The sequence below is a fragment of the Hippopotamus amphibius genome, chromosome 4 (assembly GCF_030028045.1).
Source record: "Hippopotamus amphibius kiboko isolate mHipAmp2 chromosome 4, mHipAmp2.hap2, whole genome shotgun sequence".
Lineage (NCBI taxonomy): Eukaryota > Metazoa > Chordata > Mammalia > Artiodactyla > Hippopotamidae > Hippopotamus > Hippopotamus amphibius.
In genome coordinates, this window is record NC_080189.1 from 62,794,995 (window position 1) to 62,816,123 (window position 21,129).

At 41.1% G+C, this 21,129-nt stretch overlaps 1 protein-coding gene across 1 annotated transcript; it reads right to left on the reverse strand.

The window, feature by feature from the left end:
* Positions 1-382: 382 nt before the first annotated feature.
* On the reverse strand, positions 383-4,849 carry COPA (COPI coat complex subunit alpha). Its single transcript, XM_057733467.1, is given in 3 exon segments — positions 383-1,937; positions 1,939-2,487; positions 3,093-4,849. Coding segments are annotated over 3 exon segments (3,687 nt in total). The 5' UTR covers positions 4,763-4,849; the 3' UTR covers positions 383-469.
* Positions 4,850-21,129: the final 16,280 nt, after the last annotated feature.

Below are 21,129 nucleotides of genomic sequence, written 5' to 3' on the forward strand. Positions count from 1 at the left end.
TAAATTTCTGGGCACGCAAGAGGATATCTGCCTAGGAATGTAAATGCCCAGGGAAAATGGGAATGGCCAAGAACTTGCTATGACTGAGTAGAAGATGCTATCTTATTTATTACATCTCGTTTCCTTCTAACAAAAAGTACACAAAGGTGGTGGGGAGGGAAGGGATAAATATGGAAGCAATTTACTACACAAATGTTCATCACACATGTTGTTTGAAAGATCTAAGCTAGGAAGGCAGGGCCAATTGTGACCACAACTGCAGTCACCTAGAGATGAGAGGTCCTCAGAAGGGGAAAAAAAAAAGTCAGGTTTAGATAGTCCTAAAAGAGAAAAGGACATTAGATTTTAGGGCAGGGAGTGCTAAACATCAATACTATGAAGGGTAGCTGAGGAAGAAGGAGTCAGAAGGATACACAGACTAACTCTGCGGGAAAACATGGTGCTTGACCCTGCGCACACAAAGGGGGCCTTAGCGAAACTGCAGAGGGCTGATCCTTAAACCAATCACATCTCTGCCAATCTCTGTCACTGTAGTGACCCTGCAGATTTGACCCTTGAACTCAGGGGACTAGCAGGCCCCACAGAGTGGACATTTCTCCACTGGCTTTCCACGGTAGATGGGCCGATAAGATGCAGCACAGATGTCAAAAGGATTGTGCATGTCATGATTGAGCTGGTAGGCATCTGTAGGGTTCTTCTCACAGGCAGACAGGATTGTGCGGGTCTGCTGAGCCACCTCCGGCTTGGGCCCGAGCTCCAGCAGGCGCCGAGCAAAGGCGGCAGCAGTCTTAAAGTTCTTGAGCTTGAAGAAGAGGTTGAGGGCCGTGCGCAGCACCAGGATCATGTGCACCGGCTGCAGGTTTGAGTGGGTGAAATAGGCTGCCATCTCACAGATGCGCTTCTGCTGTTCTAGAGACTCTTTGGGCAGCTTCTTCCTTTCTATCTCCATGGACAAGCCCACAATGTGCTCACGGCAAATGGTGATGAGCTGCTGAGCCTCTGCGATCTCCTGTTTATTGTCCACAACAAGAAGTGGCACACTCAGTAAAATGGAACGGAATTTCTCCACAGCCTCCTCAAACTTGCCGACTGTGGTGAGCTGGTAGCACAGCTGCAGCCGCTGGATGAGGTCGTTAAGCTTCAGGCCCACAGCCGGTACACCGTTCTTCAGCCCTGCATCCTTCCAATTGTGATTGGGGTAGCCATACATGGAGGGCAGGCAGGGCAGAGCCTGATAGGTGGTACGGCCTTGGGCATAGGTCTGTAGGAACAGTTGCTTGTAGGGGCCAAACTGGGTTACTCCTACTTGGTCATGAAGGAGCCGCGTGGCTGTTTCAAAAGAGCCTGCCAGGATGTGATCAACTAGAAGCTGAGAGTTATTGCACCAGATCTGAGTTTGGCTGGTTCCCTTGGTGGGGGGCACAAAGAATCCATCCTCAGCCCCACCGGCTGCCCCAGGCGGTATATCCAGCTCAGGAGGGAGCTCCAGATCTTCTTCTACGTCCCAGCCTCCGCCTTCTTCTTGTCCCTTGCCGAGAGCATCATCCCCCAAACCTTCTGAAGCCTCCACAAACCCATCTTCATCCAGCTGCAGCTCCGCATCCTCTCCCCAGCACTCAGTACCAACAGTGTCAATGTCAATGTCAGCAGCCAGTGCTCCTCCCTTCCCCTTGCTGGCAATGGAGCCTTCAAAGAACCCTTAGGACACAGTCAATAAGGGCCAATTGGTATCCAACGGCATAATAGGTGCAGGTGGCTGAAGCAGTTTGGCATTAGGGTCAATGTCTGGGATCGTCTCCTTCTCTGGGTCGAATGTCTCCTTCAGGCTCTCAGCTTCTTCATCTAAGCCATGGGTAGCAGCTGTGAGATAGGCCAGTGACTTCTGCCCACAGTTCTTTAGGATCCGCACCCGCTCTGACATGTCTCCCAGGTAGAAGGCCACTCATGTCCTTTCGGATCTCAGCAATTTTCATCATCTTGCGAAGCTTCTCTAGATTGCCAGTGATAAGGTACAGGAAGGAAAGTTTGTCAAAGTTTTTGGTGTGCTGATAACACATTTCCACAATCTGGTGGTTCCCCTGTAGCAAGGCCACCTCTCCCAGCTTTTCCCAGCAGTGCTTGTCGTCCAGGGCTTTGGCTGCTTCCAGAGCAACCTCAATGTTTCCACACTCCAGTGCCAGACTAAAGCGAGTTTTCTCATCTTTGACAAAATGCAGTGCCACTTCAGGATACCACTTCTTCTGGAGATACGCAATGATAGACTGTCCTACAAGTTTGGCATTCCTCACCATGTGTAGTACCTCATCATGTTTTCTGTTGATCAGGGCCAGCTTGAACTTGAACTCAGTGGGATCGATGGTGAGCACCCGAGGATGACACTCCCTATCTAGGCAATAGAGGTTGTTGCCCTTCACCCGCATGACATAGATAGGCAAATCCAGAGTCCGGATGATTCCATAGTCCCCAGTGCCGAGACCAGCTCGGCGACTCGAGGTGAGTGACGGGTGCCGCAAGCTTGAAGAAAACACAGACACAGACTGAAGAGAAAGATGGGACCGGGGGACTCAAGACCTCTAGGATCGAGAGCCTCGCCGATTCATCCCACGTTGCTTTTATTTGGCTAACACTCCCAGGTTCATCCTATAAACAATCACAGGCTTCACGTGACTGGGGCAATGATCTTTGTTTGCCTCCTGGGCCCGATTTGAGCAGGTGTGGATCTGAGCTGGGCGTGGAGAGCAAAACAGCCCTGGGGGCAGGAGACCTCTTTCAGAAGGATTAAGGGTCTGTGCCCTACCCCTGTTGGCCCCTCTGCGACTGTGCCTGTCTTAGGTTGTTCCTCCCCTGAGGAATCTTACCCGTCTCTGGCTAACCAGCCATCCTCCAGGGCCAAGCAGGGTGATATGAGGTGTGCAGTGAGAAAGGGGCTGCGGCGCCAGAGAGGGCCAACCCTCTGCCTATGCCCCCAGAGTCTCCACGCCCCGCACCCTCAGCTCCTCCACTGCTCAAGCAGGACATTCTGAATCCCATCGCTCGGCCCACATACTTTAACATTTTCAAGGTTTCAGAAAGGCTCCTAAATGTCTTCCCACACCCCAGTGGTGACAGCGTATTTGATGCGGTTGCTTGTGGTATAGATAAATACCCCACTCTCATCCCAGGCCCCACTCTTGACACGAATGTTCTCATGAATGTTACACAGAGCCTCCAGTTTGCGGTTACAGATCACAATGGCACGTTTGGCCAGTAAGGCTACATGGGACATCTCTGCTGACCAGATAACATATTTCACCTTCGAAATCTTCACAGATGCCAGGGTCCGCTTCTGCTGTACGTCAAAGAGCGTGATGGATTCTGCGTCTCGAAGCAGGAGGTTGCCTGTGCCAGCGTAAAAAATCTCATCACAGTTGGGCACCTGTACCTTTTTGGTGATCTCATTCTTCAGATTCTTGATCAGAAGCAAATGCATCTGATCTAGGACAGCAAACCTATTTTGAGCAACCCAAACAGCTGTCAGGCCTGAGGATCGTTTCCCTTCAGGAGCATCAGGATTCTGGGAGTCGGCATCCTTGGGGATGGCATACAAGTCATAGGTACTGTTCTCTAAATTGCTGGCTCTTGTACAGAGTAGGACTGCATTTTCTGCTGGATTGTAAGACATGTTGAGCACTGGAAACTTGGAACCACTCCACAACTGCATCACAGCTACATCTCTGGAGCTGTTGAAATCCAACTGACGTAAGAATCGGTCCTTGACATAATGCAGCATATTGCCATGAACAGCATAGGCTGGCCGTTCCCATTCCAGTTTAAATATAATCATGCAACCATCATAGCCTGCTGCAAAGAGGTTAAGGTTAGGATGGGCAGCTAGGACCCAGAAACGATTATGGTCCCTGCGGAAGGTCTGAACCCCAGTCCATTTCGACATATCCCAGACTCGGATACTCTTGTCCTCAGAATTGCTGAGGATCAACTCTTGGCAAGGGTGGAAGACAGCACAAGATATATTGTTGTAATGGCCTTGGCAGGTATCAACTTCCCATGCCTCTGATTCATTCATGCGCCAGATCTTCACTTGATGGTCATCTGCCCCAGATACAATGAGGGGCATAGTGGGGTGGAAGGCAGCCCAGTTAACTCCACGGTCATGACCCTCCAGTACATGCCTCACCACTGCATCCGTAGTTCCAAACAGATCAACCCCAGTTATTCCTCTCACATCCGACTCCACTGCACCAGGGGACAAGTTTTCTTTCCTTAGACCAGAAATATCCCAAACGCGCACAGTCTGGTCCAGGCTGGCTGATACAACCAAGTCTTCTGAGGGGTGGAACTGAGCACACGTGACATAGTGATTGTGCCCCGTTAACACACAGACACACGTTCTAGACTGCCAGTTCCACACTTGGATAGTCTGATCATCTAAAGCACTCAGAATCCAAGGATATTCATGATGAAAAAATGTAGTGCGGATGTAGTCTAAGTGCCCAAGCCATGTGAAGAGACAGTGCCGAAGCTTGTGATTCCAAACCTTAATCTTATAGTCCTCTCCTCCAGAGACAAGCAGTGGCTGCTGCTTATGGAAGTCAATGCCTCGTACTGGACCATCATGTTCATCAAACTTGTCAATGAGGGTACACATCCGATAGTGCCATAACTGAATGACCCCATTGTGTAAACTGGTCAGGATCCAGGGTCTTCTGGAGTGAAAACTGAGTCCTTTGACCTGCACGCTCTTGGTCTCGAATTTGGTTAGCATCCTTCAAATCTGCGGCTCCAAGCTGTTCACCCGAGCCCAGACACTCCCTGCTGCCTTACAGTTGCCTCCACGTCAGCGTCCCTCCGCTGCGACTCTGTCTACTTATTTATAATGCCACTAGACTGTAATCTTTTGATGGCTCATTGACTGAGTCATTTCTCTATGACCTCATCTAGAACCTGTACATAGTAGGTGATCAATAGATACTTGTAGGAATTCCTAGGTGGCTCAGTGGTTAAGAATCCACCTGCCAATGCAGGGGACACGGGTTCAATCCCTGTTTCAGGAAGATCTCACGTGCCAAGGAGCAACTAAGCCCATATGCCACAACTATTGAGCCTGCATTCTAGAGCCCGTGAGCCACAACTATTGAGCCCATGTGCTGCAGCTACTGGAGCCCGTGCGCCTAGAGCCCATGCTCCACAACAAGAGAAGCCACCAAAATGAGAGCCCGTGCACCACAATGAAGAGTAGCCCCCACTCACCCCAACTAGAGGAAGCCCACGTGTAGCAATGAAGACCCAACATAGCCAATAAATAAATAAATAAATAAATAAATAAATAAATATTTTAAAAAATAGATACTGATAGAAGTAAATGAAGTGAAGCACTTTTGGGGTATGCTCAAAAATGTATGTTAAAACCACTTAAGAAAAGTCATAGGGACATAAATGTTAATTTACTTCTGACTTTTGTTAAACGAAATAGACAAAAGAGTGGTTTGTTTTAAAACAATTTTCTTATAGACATTTAGATTTAAAAGCCTTGGCTATGGTGGCTTCCAAAGAAAGAGAATGGCAAAGGATGATTTCTAGTTCAGGCAGAGTGATATTTATTTTGTTCGTCTCACACAAAAGCTAAAGACTCTAAGAGTTTTTGAATGGTCTTTAAGTAGTTTTTCAAACGGGCATATTTGTGCATATGCATTCATAACATAGAAACTAAATGTAGCTAAATGAACTTACTTGAATTTTATAAGATACTATCTTACTCTGTAACTTCTTACTACCATTAGGAAAAAGCATTAATGTGACATGACAAGACACCTTCAATTCCTTTTGTAAGCAGATAAGTTTAAATGAGTCAATGAATGAATCAAGGTGGGAAAAAATGATGACTAAATTTGATTAATATAATAGAGCAGCACTTCAAAAATTTAGTAATTTGAAGTTAAATATTGAGTTTGTCATTTATGTGAGGTAGCGAAACATTCATTCACAATTTTTCTTTTAAAGAGAATTTAGCAGGCACAGTGAGTTGGGGCCTCTTTGGATTTTAACCATAGTATTGTCACTTTTGGGTGTCATACCGTGACATTTTTCGGGGGCACCCCCCAAAAGCTGTCCATTTGGAGTGGGGCCCGAAGTGGAAGGGGGTTGTCCAGCTGGCCCCAGCTACAAGACGAGCATCTCTGCCTCGGCGCTTGTGAGCTAGTGGATCCCGTGCTGCTGGAATGGTCTGTGGCCCGTTCAAAAGCTGTATGGAGACCAGGGCAAGCCCCAGCAAGACCACCGCAGAGGAGACCTTTTGTGTTTGGGAAAATGCAAAGGCTACTTTAGCAAGTGGCTCTTCATTTTGAGAAATGACTCCTGGCTCGTTGCTAGCTTCATGTAGAGAATGAATCACTCAACCATCTGGCATAAGGTGGCCATGGTACCTCAATGCCTGACATGAAATGGTGTTGTCTCGGACACTTAGCATAAAGCCAGGCATTCCCAGCAGTAATCCACATCAAGCGGATTGAGATGGAAGAGAAACCTATGAGGCTGAGTCCACGAGAGGCCTTAAGACACAGGTAAACTGTATGAGCAGGTAGTTGCACTTCTACGTTACTCTTCCTTCTTATGCCTCCTGGGGAGTTTCCTATGACTAGTGGACCAGTGATAAAGTAACTTGAACCTGGTGTACAGATGGCTTCGCATGATACTCTGGCACCAGACAGATGAGAGGGAGTGCTGTTGTACTTCAGGTGGCCCTGAACGACAATTGAGAATGGAAATGCTTACAAGAGCTACGTTTTGAGCAGTAATTTTATTGTTCACTTTATTGTCTATTTTGCGTGAGGTCAGGATTCTACACTGATTCTCGATCACAGAGGTGTTCATAGGTGAGCACAGAGGTGATGTGCAAAATCTGTAATAAGAAAGGCAATTGGAACCTAGCACCTAAACTAGGGCTGAAGGCCCCCTCTTGTGCCAGATGTTAACCCTTTTATTGCTGAATTGTGGGGAGTCAGAGATGTCTCTGAGGGAAGAACCAGGGTGACTTGGGCAACGGTGGATATACTGGGGCGGTGGACTTGGAACGGTGGCAGTATTTTAGAAATGGTTATGGTTGAGTGAGTACATATTGGCTAATTTTGTTGTTCTGGTCTGACCAGATGGTCAGGGACCCAGAAGGATTAAGACTAGAGAACTGATGACAACAAGGTTTTAGGGAAGTGTGGGTGGACCTTTCAAAACGGGCCCAGAGTGTGAGAATATCTGTGTTTATGTGAATGTTCACTAGGAGGCCTTCATTATTAAGAGGTTCTTAATAACCAGGAGAACAAAATGACTCCTTCTATGGGAGCCAGCCATCCTCCTCCGGCCAATTTATTGGTTCATAAACATGACAGCTGTGATGGCCAGAATGGAGGTAATGCTTGAACTCAACCACATAAATTTCCTTTCATCAAGACTGATTCCTACACTGATGGCAACAGGGACTAGCAATGTGCTTCCAGGGGACCTGATCTACTACCCTGCAGCAGAAAAGTTATTTTGAGTTGGAGATGCCCTTTCCTCATGGAGGAGCAGCACTTATCACTGGAATAGTCCTTCTGGGTTTGGATTCTTTCCCTGCTTACATGCCTCTAAAGCATCACAGGATTCCATACATGGCTTCTGACCAGTGAACTCACTGCATCGCAAAACAAGCAAGGCAATAGGTTACTAATTGCCTGGCCTTACTATATAGATATCCAATCACCCTGATAAAGCTAGACTTTATGGGAAACTTAGTCACAAAACTATCTAAGAAGTAGCCCCTTGTGATATGGGTGTGCTCTGTTGTAGGATGTAGAACATGAGCAAAACCAACGACCAATATGTTTGATATTGTTTTCATAGCCCGAATGTAACCCAGGTCCTAGGGGTGAAGACACCTCTTACATTACACTTTAAGAATTTTTGTTTTAACTCTTTAAAATTATTTATTTAGCTCTTTAGCATAAGGAATGCAGTACTCTATGAAGGGATGCTTCATCAAAGGGTTAAAAAAATGTAGGTTTTATTGAATCGGGAGCTGAGACTGCCACCTGGAAATGTTAGATTCTTTGCACAATCAGGGCAAAGATCCTTGGCAAACTGTGGTATTGGCTGAAAGCCAGGAGAACTTGGAACAGGCTGAGAAGGAATCTATCTTAGAAGTCAGCAGCATTCTTGTGAATGCCAGCAGAATGGAGGACTTGCACCAGTACTTCCTTGCTAAGGCTGCTATTTATTCTCGTGTGTCCTTTGAAAATGATAATTAAAATGATTAATTTTTTTCTTTTCTTTCCTCTTTCTTTCAGGGGTTGTCTAAGTAGTGGTTGAATTTATCAGGTAGTCTATAGACTGCACAATACTGAGATGGGATTGTGACAACTGAAGAGGAATGGACACAAACCAGAGGTCCTGGGCTCCATGGCCAATATGTCACCTGTGTGCCGTGGCTGGAAATAACTGTGGTTGTCTCCCATTGCAGTTGTGTGAGGACTGGTTGGATCATGTGTTATGAGTGGTGTTTTTTGCTTGTTTGTTTTGGGTATAGGGAAAAATCTATGTATTAGAGAGAGAGAGAGACAGAGACAGAGAGAGACAGAGAGAATGAATGAATGCATAAGAGAGTGTGTGTGTGTGTGTGTGTGTGTGTATTCTGGGCATCCAGAGGGTGGATTGTAGCAGGTGGCTTTGGGGTAGCTATATGATCACCTGTGATTTCTCCTTTCTCAGAGAGATTATTCCTTTGCACATAGACATAGGCCCAGGAGATTTCTTGTGCACTATATGATTCTGTGTACCTGGCCATAGATGTTTGTCTGGGATTTTCCACCTGATTATGTTCTGCATCTCGATGATTAACATTTGGAATGGAGAGACAGAGAGTTGGAAAGCCATTTGATCTGAGTCACAGTAGTGGATCTCTCTAGAGAGAGATCTATAAAGTCACTGATGCCCTGGGAGCTCCCCAATCCCTTGTCCTTTACCCTTTCCTTGGATTTCATGAAATGCTCTGAAGCCCTTCCCATAATCTCCCTTTGTTGTCTAAGTTAGCCAGACTTGTTTTACGTTCTTCACAACCTAAGAATATTAGTTAGCTAATACAGAAATTGAAGACTACCTATGCATGGGGTGATCCTAGATGTGGTTGCTTAATGTTAATGAATAATCATCAATTATTAGTGAAGAAGAAAACTATAAGAAGAAAGGAAGACTTCCAAGCTAACCTTTTTCTCTATGGGGTTACACTGCCCTTCCTCTTCTCTTAATTTTGTGGTGGAAAAAACTCAGCATTCATTATTGGAATAATTATATTTATTTTTCTAAAGTTAAAATTTGGATCTATAGAGGAGATGGCATGGGGAGGGATGAAAAACAGCATCAAGCGTAGCTGGTTTAGTGAGAGAACTGGGTCAGATGGACAAGAAGTAAAGACACACAGACTTGGAGTAAAGGCAGAAGATCAAAACAAGTGTAAATACATAAGCCGGATGAAGTCCTCCACTGGGACACAAGTAGATGTTCTGGTGGTAGTGGATACAGGCTATAAAGAAACTTGCCAAATAAACAGAATTATATATTGGTGGCTTTAGGTATATTACGTATTAATGTTACCTTCTTCCTGTTTATGTTCATTCACTGGTCTTTCCAGCTTTCTCCTCACTGAAATCTAATATCCTCTATTAAATATTAATGCAGTAGTTCTCAAACTTGAGTAATCCTAACAATTACCTACGGAGTGCTTGTTAAAATGCATATTCTGCCCCTCACAGGTCCTAATTTATTAGGATCAAAGTAGCACCCAGGAAGCTCTACTTTTAATAAGAAACAGAAGAGAAAAAAAAAGAACCAGGATTTTCAAATGTACTCAGTCATTGGTTGAGTGACCATATGTAAATTATTTCCCAAACCAGAACAATTTTGAGAGTGAAGTGAGTTGATACTAATAATTATTCTGGAAGGACAAGTGCAGATCAGCACTGTCCCATGGCAACCATGACATCGATAGTAATTAATCACATTTGAGAAATACTGCTACGTAAAATTAAATTTCAGTCTCAGCAACTCAGACAATTCACATCTAAGCTGATTGTGGTTATAAAAGTCCTTGTTATATATAAGAAATTTTAGGCCTTAAGAAAAGATGGATGGAAGTCCCTTTATTTTTCAGGTGGGGGATTGCTTGACTGCTGTACTCCAGAAAATTAATATAGTCTTTGATAGGCTTGTTTTGCCCAGTGATTTCTGAGACAGTTCAAGCACTTTTAAATCACAAAAAAATCTCCTTTATTTCTTCCTCCCTTCATTCCTCGCTCCCTGCCTTCCTTCCGTTATCATTTTTTTAAATCAAATATTCATTGAAGAATCAAGAAGACTGAGAAAGTCAGAGTCTGGGAGAAGGCAACTATGGACCCTCATTCTTCTTACTCTTCAAGAAATGCAGAGACTGCCCAGCTCCTGCAACCAGTGTGATTTGCTACTTGTTCTGGTTAGGTGTTTAGCCAAACATCATTAAAAATACAACAGAACTATGTATTTTACTTTAATGCTAGTTTAGTAATTCAACCAGAAACACTTTAACCTTGAACGTTTACAAGGACTACTTGCTTCAAAGTATTTTCAAGCGATGTTGAACTGTAAATATGAAATTATGTCTCTTTTGTCTGGCACGGTTGTCATTGTGTCTAGAGTTATTCTTGTGGGTGAAGATTAGGTTTTGCCGAGACCAGCTCGGCGACTTGAGGTGAGTGATGGGTGCCGCAAGCTTGAAGAAAACACAGACACAGACTGAAGAGAAAGATGGGACCGGGGGTGGGGCTCAAGACCTCTCGGATCAAGAGCCCTGCTGACTCATCCCAGGTTGCTTTTATTTGTTTCCTGGCTAACACTTCTCAGGTTAATCCCATAAACAATCAAAGGCTTCGCATGACTGAGGCAATGATCTTTGTTTGCCTCCCGGGTCCGAGTTGAGCAGGTGTGGATTTGAGCTGGGCATGGGGAGCAAAGCAGCCCTGGGGGCAGGGGACCTCTCGCAGTAGGATTAAGGGTCTGTGCCCCACCCGTGTTGGCCCCTCTGCAGCTGTGCCTGTCTTAGGTTGTTCCTCCCCTGAGGAATCTTACCCGTCTGTGGCTAACCAGCCATCCTCCAGGGCCAAACAGGGTGATATGAGGCATGCAGTGAGAAAGGAGCTGCGGCCCCAGAGAGGGTCAATTTTCTGCCTATGCCCCCATAGTCTCCACGCCCAGCACCCTCAGCTCCTCCACTGCTCAAGCAGGACATTCTGAATCCCATTGCTTGGCCTACATACTTTAACATTTTCAAGGTTTCAGAAAGACTCCTGAATGTCTTCCCACAAGGTTTCACTTTGTTCTTTTCCAGTTAATTTTGGGTTTGCATTGTAGAAAACAGATCAAGTGTGTCACAAACTAAGCACCTTCTTGGGAGGAGGATGGCATTAATTATTTCAGGCAACTAATAAGAAACGGTATTGGCTGCAGAAGTAAATTAGTCAATTATTGATATATTCAAGGTGAGAAGGACAAATTAATGTTTCTTTAAAAATTCCTGACCTTTTGAATTATTTGCCCCATAAAAAATGATCCACCTTCCCAGTTTTTAGAGTTAAGGGTTGCAGAGAGCTTGGAAGAGTTTTATGATTACTTTTTCTCTCCTTTATCAAAAAAGAAAAAGGATTTTCTTAGGAAGATAAAATCACCATTCTTTGATCTTTGTTGATGCTGTGTCATCTTATAGATGTTTTTAAAGACTTGGAACAACATGAAGCACTTTGATAGAGAGATACATATTTTTTTAAAAAAGATTTTTTTCTTTAACATTTCATCTTTCATATATTAATCCTGGAAACACAATTTAAAAATCACAAGATGAAATTCTTAATTTAGACTTAGTTTTCCTTAAGGAATTCAACAAGAAGCAAATGTCAACTCTAAACAAACCTTTTTAAATGCATAGGCCATACTTTGGTGTGTGTATTTTCTATAAAAGAAATGTCACTTTCAGCTTCTGTTAACCCACATTATGCCAGGAAATTTCCTAATGGCTCTTTCAGACATTTCTTTCTTTCTGTAAATCTATTACTGTGAAACTAGTTCCTTCCTGACTTCCTGTTATGTTTCTCTGCTATTGCATTATTGGTATTTATTGTGTGGAATAACCTCTGTCTTTATAAATTAATTTTGTCATTTTGTCTTAATTTTTTTCAATGCTCTTGATTTTTTTCAACTTATATTAGCATTTTTATTATTAATTCCTTTTTGAAGAGGCATTCATACTTAAATGAGATTTATTCTGTTTGCAAAATTTAATTAAAATTTCCTTCTTCCTCAATACATTAAACCTGTAATTGTTCTTGGATTTTAATATTTCCTATTATGTCAAATCAATAATGGAGAATGAAAACATTCATACATTGATCTAAATGAATTTTTTCTATTTTCCTGTCTTTCTAGCAGCTACTTGAACATTAATTATTTGTCCACCTTTCAGATCCCTTGAATATAAAAACACAGTCTTCTATCTCTTCTATGTACAGAAAGATTTTCTATAGTTCTTCATCTGTAAACCTACACATTCTAGAGTTGTGTTGTCTTCTCTGTGTCCATTCATTCAGCCAGATGTTCATTGAGCACCTATCACTAATAAGATACTGTTAGGTTATGTTTATTTGTTATTGTTTCTTTCCAATTGCATTTTTTTGGATTATATTTCTAATGCTGTACACAAAAAGTATGCTTAAAGCAAACTCTCTTACTCTGATTTATTCCCTTGCATAGTTAATTGAAGAGTAGTATGTTTATAGATTTAAGCCATGACTACTAAACAGATACAGTAGTAGTTATGATAATTCTAAAATTTCCCAGTGAAATCATATACCTATAGTGATAGTCTTTGTGCACATATAAAATGTCATTGAGATTTGCAAAGATTACAGAAATCTTGATGACCTTTACTGGCAATAATTTTAGTTAAAATAGCAAATTAAACACATATGAATAAAAGCTGTAACTCAGTATCATTTACTGTGCACCAACTTGGTCAAATCAGTAATTTCATTTAAAAGCTAGATAAAGATGAAAAATTCTTGGCAGTCATGTTGAAATTATTCCATTCACTAAAAATTGAGCTTTTTCAAATAAAGATTTGTTTTTAGATCTTTACAGGTTACTCTATGAGAAAAGAATCAGGAGAAATGGGAAATAAATTTAAAATGGACAGTTTGGTCAGATGATTTAATTAATGGAAAGCCATTTCTATCAGCCAATTCTGCTCAGCCAGGATTGGTAGAGCAGAAGGTACCTTATAGAGCAACTAAACTTTTTTTATAGAGCAACTTTTATTGGGTCCTTTTAATAAAGTCTATTTTGTTAGTTTAATTTCTATTAGAGAGAACACACACACATACATACACTAAAAGGTCACAACTAATTTCAAAATCTTGGGATACAGGAACATCTAAACAAAATTCTACTTCAGTTCTGCCTCCCTCATTGAGCAGATACTTACAGAACACCTGCTCTGATCCAGGCAGAATGCTGGGGAATGAAGATGACTCACCTGAATCCTGAGCGAGGACAAGGCCTTATTTATGCTAGATTTAAACTGTGTGAAGCTCAGTGGGAACACTTGAAACCCTGATGCCAGCTGAGTAGGGTGAGATACAATTCTGAACAGTGTTTAAACATTTGATAGTCTTGTGTTTCCGTGTGCTCATTTCCTAAAACCTAGAGATGTGGCACAATCCAAGAGAAGCCCCAGGCTCTGCTCCTGCATCCCACCTTCTGCTCAGGTGGATCTCTTGCCAACTTCTCTTCTACTAGGAAGTTTCATTTTCTCCTCAAAGTTTCCAACTGCTGTCTAAACTAGGTTTATTACCTTTGTAGTCACCAATGCTCCCAGGACTTAATATTTTATCTTTCAAAGCATACCTTCTTTCTGAGATTTATTTTTCACTTGCATTTCCTGCTTTTATTGTTGAAAACATCCACCAAATTTATAGGTTAGATTTTTTTTCTTGAGTTAAGTTTTTTCCCTCCCCAGAAGATACAAGTTATAAAGTCACTTGCAACTGAGGCTAAATCATTTTTGTTTCTAATCCAATACCTAAAATAGTGTTCTAGCTCCCAACAGACTGTTGGTGTTAGTTTTCTTAGTTTGAGCCATGTGGCTTTGAAGAATTTGAAGTGCCTGTGAGTGTAAAAGTACCTAATACGAGCAGGATTAAACAAAATGTCCTGTGTATGCTTATTGAGGTGATGCTTAATGGTCTTGCTCAGGAAGAATCATGGCATTTATAGCTCAACATCTTGGAGAATTCAGACTGTAGTTAGGAAAGGCCACTTCTCACCAAATGGAGTTTAAAAACATTGACAGGTGTCTCATTCTGAATCAGATAGTCTAATATTTGACCTTTTTTTCCAGAAAGTAAAATGAAAAAATATTGGACACAAATATGACCTGATGTATATATCTCTCATTTTTACTCAAGTATGTTTTATTATGGAGACCTGTCTATTAGAATTTTTATACATCTAGTCCTGAGATATTTGCTATTGATTCATTTCTATTGCATTATGAGTGGATGAACTTCTATACATGTAGACCTTGATGCAGAGCAGAACAGGTAGCAAACATTTTGATTGTAGCACCCATTATAGAATTTTCTCTTGTATTTGATGCTTGCTAAATACTCAGTAAATGATCATTTGAAAGAATGAGTGAACAAATGGACTTGAAAGTAGAAAAATAAAGCTAATTCTATGCTCTGCCTCTAAGAACAATTTATAGAAGTGGATGATTTAAATTAACCTCAGAGTTTGAATCTAGTAAGGACAGGGATAAGATATAAGCAAAGCCAGAACAACATATCTTGGGTGGGGGTGAGGTAATGAGAAATGTACAGTAAGATATTGAGGACTTACTATGTACCTACATTATACCGCAAACTTCCACTGACATTATCCTCTCTAAATCACAAAATCATCCTATAGATAAGAGGTGTTTTACAAGGGAGTAGAGGGGCTCCAAAATTAGGTCACTAACCAAGCTTATACATCCTACAAGTGGTGAAACCCAGATTAAACTTCCAGCACCATAGCTAGTGATCTATGACAATGGCTTTGTTGGATTATAATATTGTTACGCTGAAACAAATGGAATCCCCACAGCTATAAGGTGAATTCAGGCATGAGAAGGAATGAAAAAATAAATATTGCATAAGATTTCATTCATCAGGGAACTATAGGGATTTAGGAACACAAATTAGCCTAAAAGATATGAATTCCAGGCTAATTCATTTCATTTATTAACTTAAATGAAATTAATTAAAATAAATATTGATTTGTTATCCTCCAAGTACTGTAAGCCCATGCGGCTCACACCTGGTATGGGTGTTGGCTACCTCTGGTACCATGTTACATTTTATTTGGCTCTTCAGAGTGAAACCTATGTTTTCAGGTTCTGTTCTTGAGTCCACCCACTAAAACTCAGATGGTAATTTGCCTCTTGATTGTAGCCAGGGGCTTCCCATTTAGTGAGAGAGGCTGCTATAAAGGGGAGTAAAGAGCCAAAGGAGGTAATTTGTCTCCATTTCTGCTGATAAGGCCACACAAGCAAGTTTTCCTGAGGCTACAATAATCTGGAAAGCTGTCTCACTTATTACCCACAGAATCTGGCAGATCTGTGGCTCAATTACAAAGATAAGCTGATAAGTGTACATTACCCAATAACAGACAGTGAACTATCTAATCTTCCTTTAGTATTAGAAGGTGGCCTGGGAACACCAGGTGTTAGAAACAAGTTTTCTTGTCACTTGTCTGACCGGTTGCATGTGCATGAAGTGCGCAGATGAAAAACCTAGACCAGATTAAAAATTAACCAGCTAATTGTGAGTATAACAGAGATAAAGTGAGCTTTGAAAATGCCAAAGTGCTGTAACATATTCGTTGTTATTTATGAGTCCTTTATGACAAACTTCAGTGGACTGGTTATATCATAATTAGTAGATATTAAAATCTCACAAAGATTTTATTATGGACAGCCAGGTGATATAAGTATTGCCTATGCTTCTCTAACTTTAATATGCATATGAATCCCCTGAGGATCTTGTTAAAATCTAGGTTCTGATTCAACAGCTCTGGGATGAGGCTTGAGGTTTTGCATTTCTGCACAACTCTCAGATGATATTGATGTTGCTGGTTCATGGACCACATTTTGAATAGCATGGGTGTAAAATTAAGGGCATTATCATCCTTCAATCCACAAGAATTTATGAAATTTTTGTCCTAAAAAATATATATATATAAAATATTTATTACACACAATTATTATGTAGTATATGTAGTATATATTTATAATATATAAGTATAAATATATATTATATGTATAATGTATATTTTAAAATATTTAATGTATCTGGTGCAGGACTCACGGTATCATAGCAAATCATCAAATTATCTTTATTTTCATCTTTCCTGCCCCAGTAATCACTGGGTGTTCCTGGATGAAAATTTCTCCAGACCCCGTGACTTTTCTGCTTATGTTTAAATAATAGATCATCCTACTGTCAATTAAGATCATGAATAAAGCTCAATTCAGTAATTAGATTTGGGTGGCCCAAGATATTAACTAAGCTCTGACCTTGATTTAATAGGCAAACCTCCCTCCGCCCGGCATGAGCCTGCTTCCCCTGTAAGTCTGCCCTGGAAAGAGGCCCTCGTTAGCCTTTCTCTCTTTACTCATCTTGGGCCTTCGGGTTTAAAGCTGATTCTTTCCTCCTGCATCGCCTGCCTTGGAGCCAAGGAATCTGGAGCCTCTTGCTGGACCCCTTTTGGGCCAGATTCTCTCTCATCAGCTGCCTACATCTGGTCCACATGAAACACTCTCATGTCCTATGTCCTGAAAAACTCTGGCAATGCAGATGGACCTGCCCCCAAAGCAGTTATTCAACCATCCGTGGTCCCCTAGATTTCCTGGACAGAAGGCAGATGCCAGGCCTGAGGTCCCCAAAGTGCAGGAATGTACCACTCAGGGTCACCAAGGGGACACATCCGAGTCTTTCTCAACAGAGTGAGGTGGTGGAACCTGGTAACTAGGCAACAGCTCTTTCCAAAGTGCTCTCTGGGGGCTTCCCTGGTGGCACAGTGCTTAAGAATCTGCCTGCCAATGCAGGGGTCACGGGTTCAAGCCCTGGTCTGGGAAGATCCCACATGCCGCGCAGCAACTAAGCCTGTGCGCCACAACTACTGAGCCAGCGCTCTAGAGCCCATGAGCCACAACTATTGAGCCCATGTGCCACAGCTACTGAAGTCTGCACGCCTAGAGCCTGCACTCCACAGCAAGAGAAGTCACCATGATGAGAAGCCCGTGTACTGCAACGAAGATTAGCCCTCACTCTCCACAACTAGAGAAAGCCCGTGTGCAGCAACAAGGACCCAACACAGCCAATAAACAAACAAGCAAATTAATTAATCAATTAATTTAAAAAAGAAAAATAGAAAAAAAGTGCTCTCTGTTCACAAATATTCCTTCTCTTTCACTTTCTCAATCCTATCCTTTTCTCAAAATGGGTCACAGGGTTCAGAAGTTAAGGAATGGATTCTCAGAAATTTCCTTTGAAATTCATTATGTGGCAGTTTGGTACCTCACTTTTAAATCACTCTTGTTATTGTTATTGTAACATAATGTCAACAACCTAAGTTAAGCAAGCACAGCATTCCCTGAGGTAGGCTTGATACATTTCCCCATTTGACAGGTAAAGAAACTGAAGCATAGAGAGATTAAGTACAAAATGCTGTATGTGAAGCTAAATAGTTTTGCTCCTGAGTTTGTAACTTTAACCACTATGCTGGGCCTGTGGTAGAAAACTTCCGAATATTTGAAGGCAATATAATGATATATCCAAAAGAGAATATTAAAAAGCAGGTGGTATGTCAGACCTGCAGAGTAAAATCTTTGGATAACATTTTGGTTTTAGGTCTTATTTATTATTGCCTTAAAAGATACATCCTTGGATTGCATTTCCTAGAATGTGTTTCATGGAACCATGGATAATCCAGCCATGGTTCCTTGAATCATGCAACACATTTACTACACGCTACACAGGGAATTCTGTTCCTCTTGGAGATTTACAGCCCATGACCATGTTTCTAAGAAACTATGTAGAAAAGAAAAGTATGATTTAATCCCAAAGTATTTGATATTGAATTTTTTTGTTTGACTTTTTTTTTTTTTTTTTTTTTTGTAACACTAGTAATGTTCTTTGGAAGTTCCAAAGACTTCGCTCTTGAGAATTTTGTAATGGATTCACTCAGTACTTCAAAGATGAGTGAAGGTGCATCTACTGATTACACTTCTTTCTTTCTTTGGCTGTAAAGAATGTTTAGTTTGCAATCACCTTTTCAGTAATTTGACAGACTTCCAAAAGTACATCTTAAACTTAACTTGGAACTAAACCCCTTTATAAAAAACACTGAAAGTAACAAAGCAGAAATGTGTTAACATTGTTTTATGTAAGATGTAAGGTTTCGTGCAGTGGCTCTCAATCTTGTCTGCTTTTAAATATCTGATGCTCAGGCCACTCTGGGTCAATTAAAGCAGAATCTCTGGGGGTAGGATCCAAGTATATATCTCGAGGTAGGCTCTGGTTTGACCTTCCCACAGTCCATGTGAAAAATAACCTCAATACTAAGGTGAATTCAAACTACCTTTCTGAAAAGATCAAATTACCTACCACCAACAGATTTAGTCTAGCTGAAATAAAATGGTTAAAACATGTAAGATTTTCTTTCTTAAAAAAAAACTAAATGCATACTACTTGACATTTCTACATCATGGCATTTATCTAAGATAATCCTTATTGAGGCTTTGTAATTTATGACCTTTTGGGTAAGTCCCCTTTCCTCATTTGGATCTCATTTATCAATTATATATTTCCAAACTGCACTTTACTGAAAATAAGGAAATTAGATCAATATAGTTATGTTAACGGATGTAATATGCAGCTCATTTGAAAGAGAATGGCAATACATATTTTCATAAGTTCTACATTACTCAACTCATTGACCAGAAATATGTTAATGATATAACGCTGTTATTTTGAATGTCTGACAGGTCTGTTGATGGCACCTTAGAGATAAAAAGCCATGTGCATGAAACTAGAATGAATGACTGCACTGAATATATTTAAATTATCTTTAATGTCCTGTTTTTAGCAGCAAGTCTTATTCAAACTCATTGACTATTATTCCTAGGATTAAATGTCAACTATACGTTTTTGTTCATCACAGTTCACACAGTTCCTTGTTTTTTGGTGAGCATAATTCTGTTTGCCAAGTAAAAGAAAAACAAAATCATGGAGCTATATATCATCAAAAAGTCTACAAACAATAAATGCTGGAGAGGGTGCGGAGAAAAAGGAACCTTCCTACACTGTTGGTGGGAACGTAAATTGGTGAAACCACTATGAAAAACAGTATGGAGTTTCCTTAAAAAACTAAAAATAGAGCTACCACATAATCCAGCAATCCCACTCCTGTGCATATACTCCCAAAAGATGAAAATTTGTTTGAAAAGATACATGTACCCCAATGTTCATAGCAGCACTATGACACGGAAGCAACCTAAGTGTCCGTCAACAGAAGAATGGATAAAGAAGATGTGGTACATATATTCAATGGAATATTACTCGGCCATGAAAAGAAATGAAATAATGCCATATTCAGCAACATGGATGGAACTAGAGATTATCACACTAAGTGAAGTAAGTCAGACTTAGAAACACAAACATCCTATGATATCACTTATATGTGGAATCTAAAAAAGGATACAGATGAACTTATTTACAAAACAGAAACACTCACAGACATAGGAAACAAACTTATGGTTACCAAAGGGGAAAGTGTGGCATGGGTGGGAGGGATAAATTAGGAGTGTGGGATTAACAGATACAATCTGCTATTCATAAAATAGATAAGCAACAAGGATTTACTGTATAACCTAGGGAATTATATTCAATATCTTGTAATAGCCTATAATGGAAAATAATCTGAAAAAAATATATAACTGAATCACTTTGCTGTACACCTGGAACCAATACAATACTGTAAATTAACTATACTTCGATTAAGAAAATAATTTAAAAAATCATAGAGCTCTAAAAAACACAATGCGAGAATCATGTGATTTAATAAGAACAAACCAGGAGTAAATTCTTGGGATTTTCTTCCATAAACTCTCCATTGCACACATTTCTTTGCTTTCCCCTTTGGTCCTTGCTCTTGTCATGTATCATTTCTTGGTTCTATTTTTAGTGGGAAAAAAAAATGATGGTTTCTATGTAGTGAGGAACTTCCAAGATATCTTTGTGGTATCTTTAGGAAATAAAAATCCATTAGGGGCTTCCTAGGTGGCACAGTGGTTAAGAATCCACCTGCCAATGCAGGGGACACAGGTTCGATCCCTGCTCCAGGAAGATCCCACATGCCGCGGAGCAACTAAGCCTGTGCGCCACAACTATTGAGCCTGCGCTTTAGAGCCCGTGAGCCACAACTATTGAGCCCATGTGCTGCAACTACTGAAGCCCACACGTCTAGATCCCGTGCTCTGCAACGAGAAGCCACGGCAGTGAGGAGCACGCGCACCACAATGAAGAGTAGCCCCCACTCATTGCAACTAAAAGAAAGCCTGCGCACAGCAAAGAAGACCCAACACAGCCAATAAAATAAATAAATAAATAAATTTATAATAAAAAAAATCCATTAGAAGATTTCTCCCTGAGAAAGCAGTAGAAGTTGCAAAATGAAGGAGGAGATAGAAATGTAAAAGACTTGTTTGTTGGGATGTTTAAATGAGGGTGAGGATGCAAAAGGAGTCTGTTTGAGAGAAAATGGATTTGTGTAAATGGAAGACTACTTGCTATTTTACAGAGACACCAAAGGATTAGTAACAAGAGACAATAACATTTAATATTTTTTATAGTTATCAAAAAATAGAGAAACTAAGGCATAAAGTGATTCTAGGTACACATATATGGTGAAAAAGTCATTTGTAAATTTCAGAAATATGAACTGCCTTCTAGGGACTACTATTTAAATGTCACCTGCCTAAAA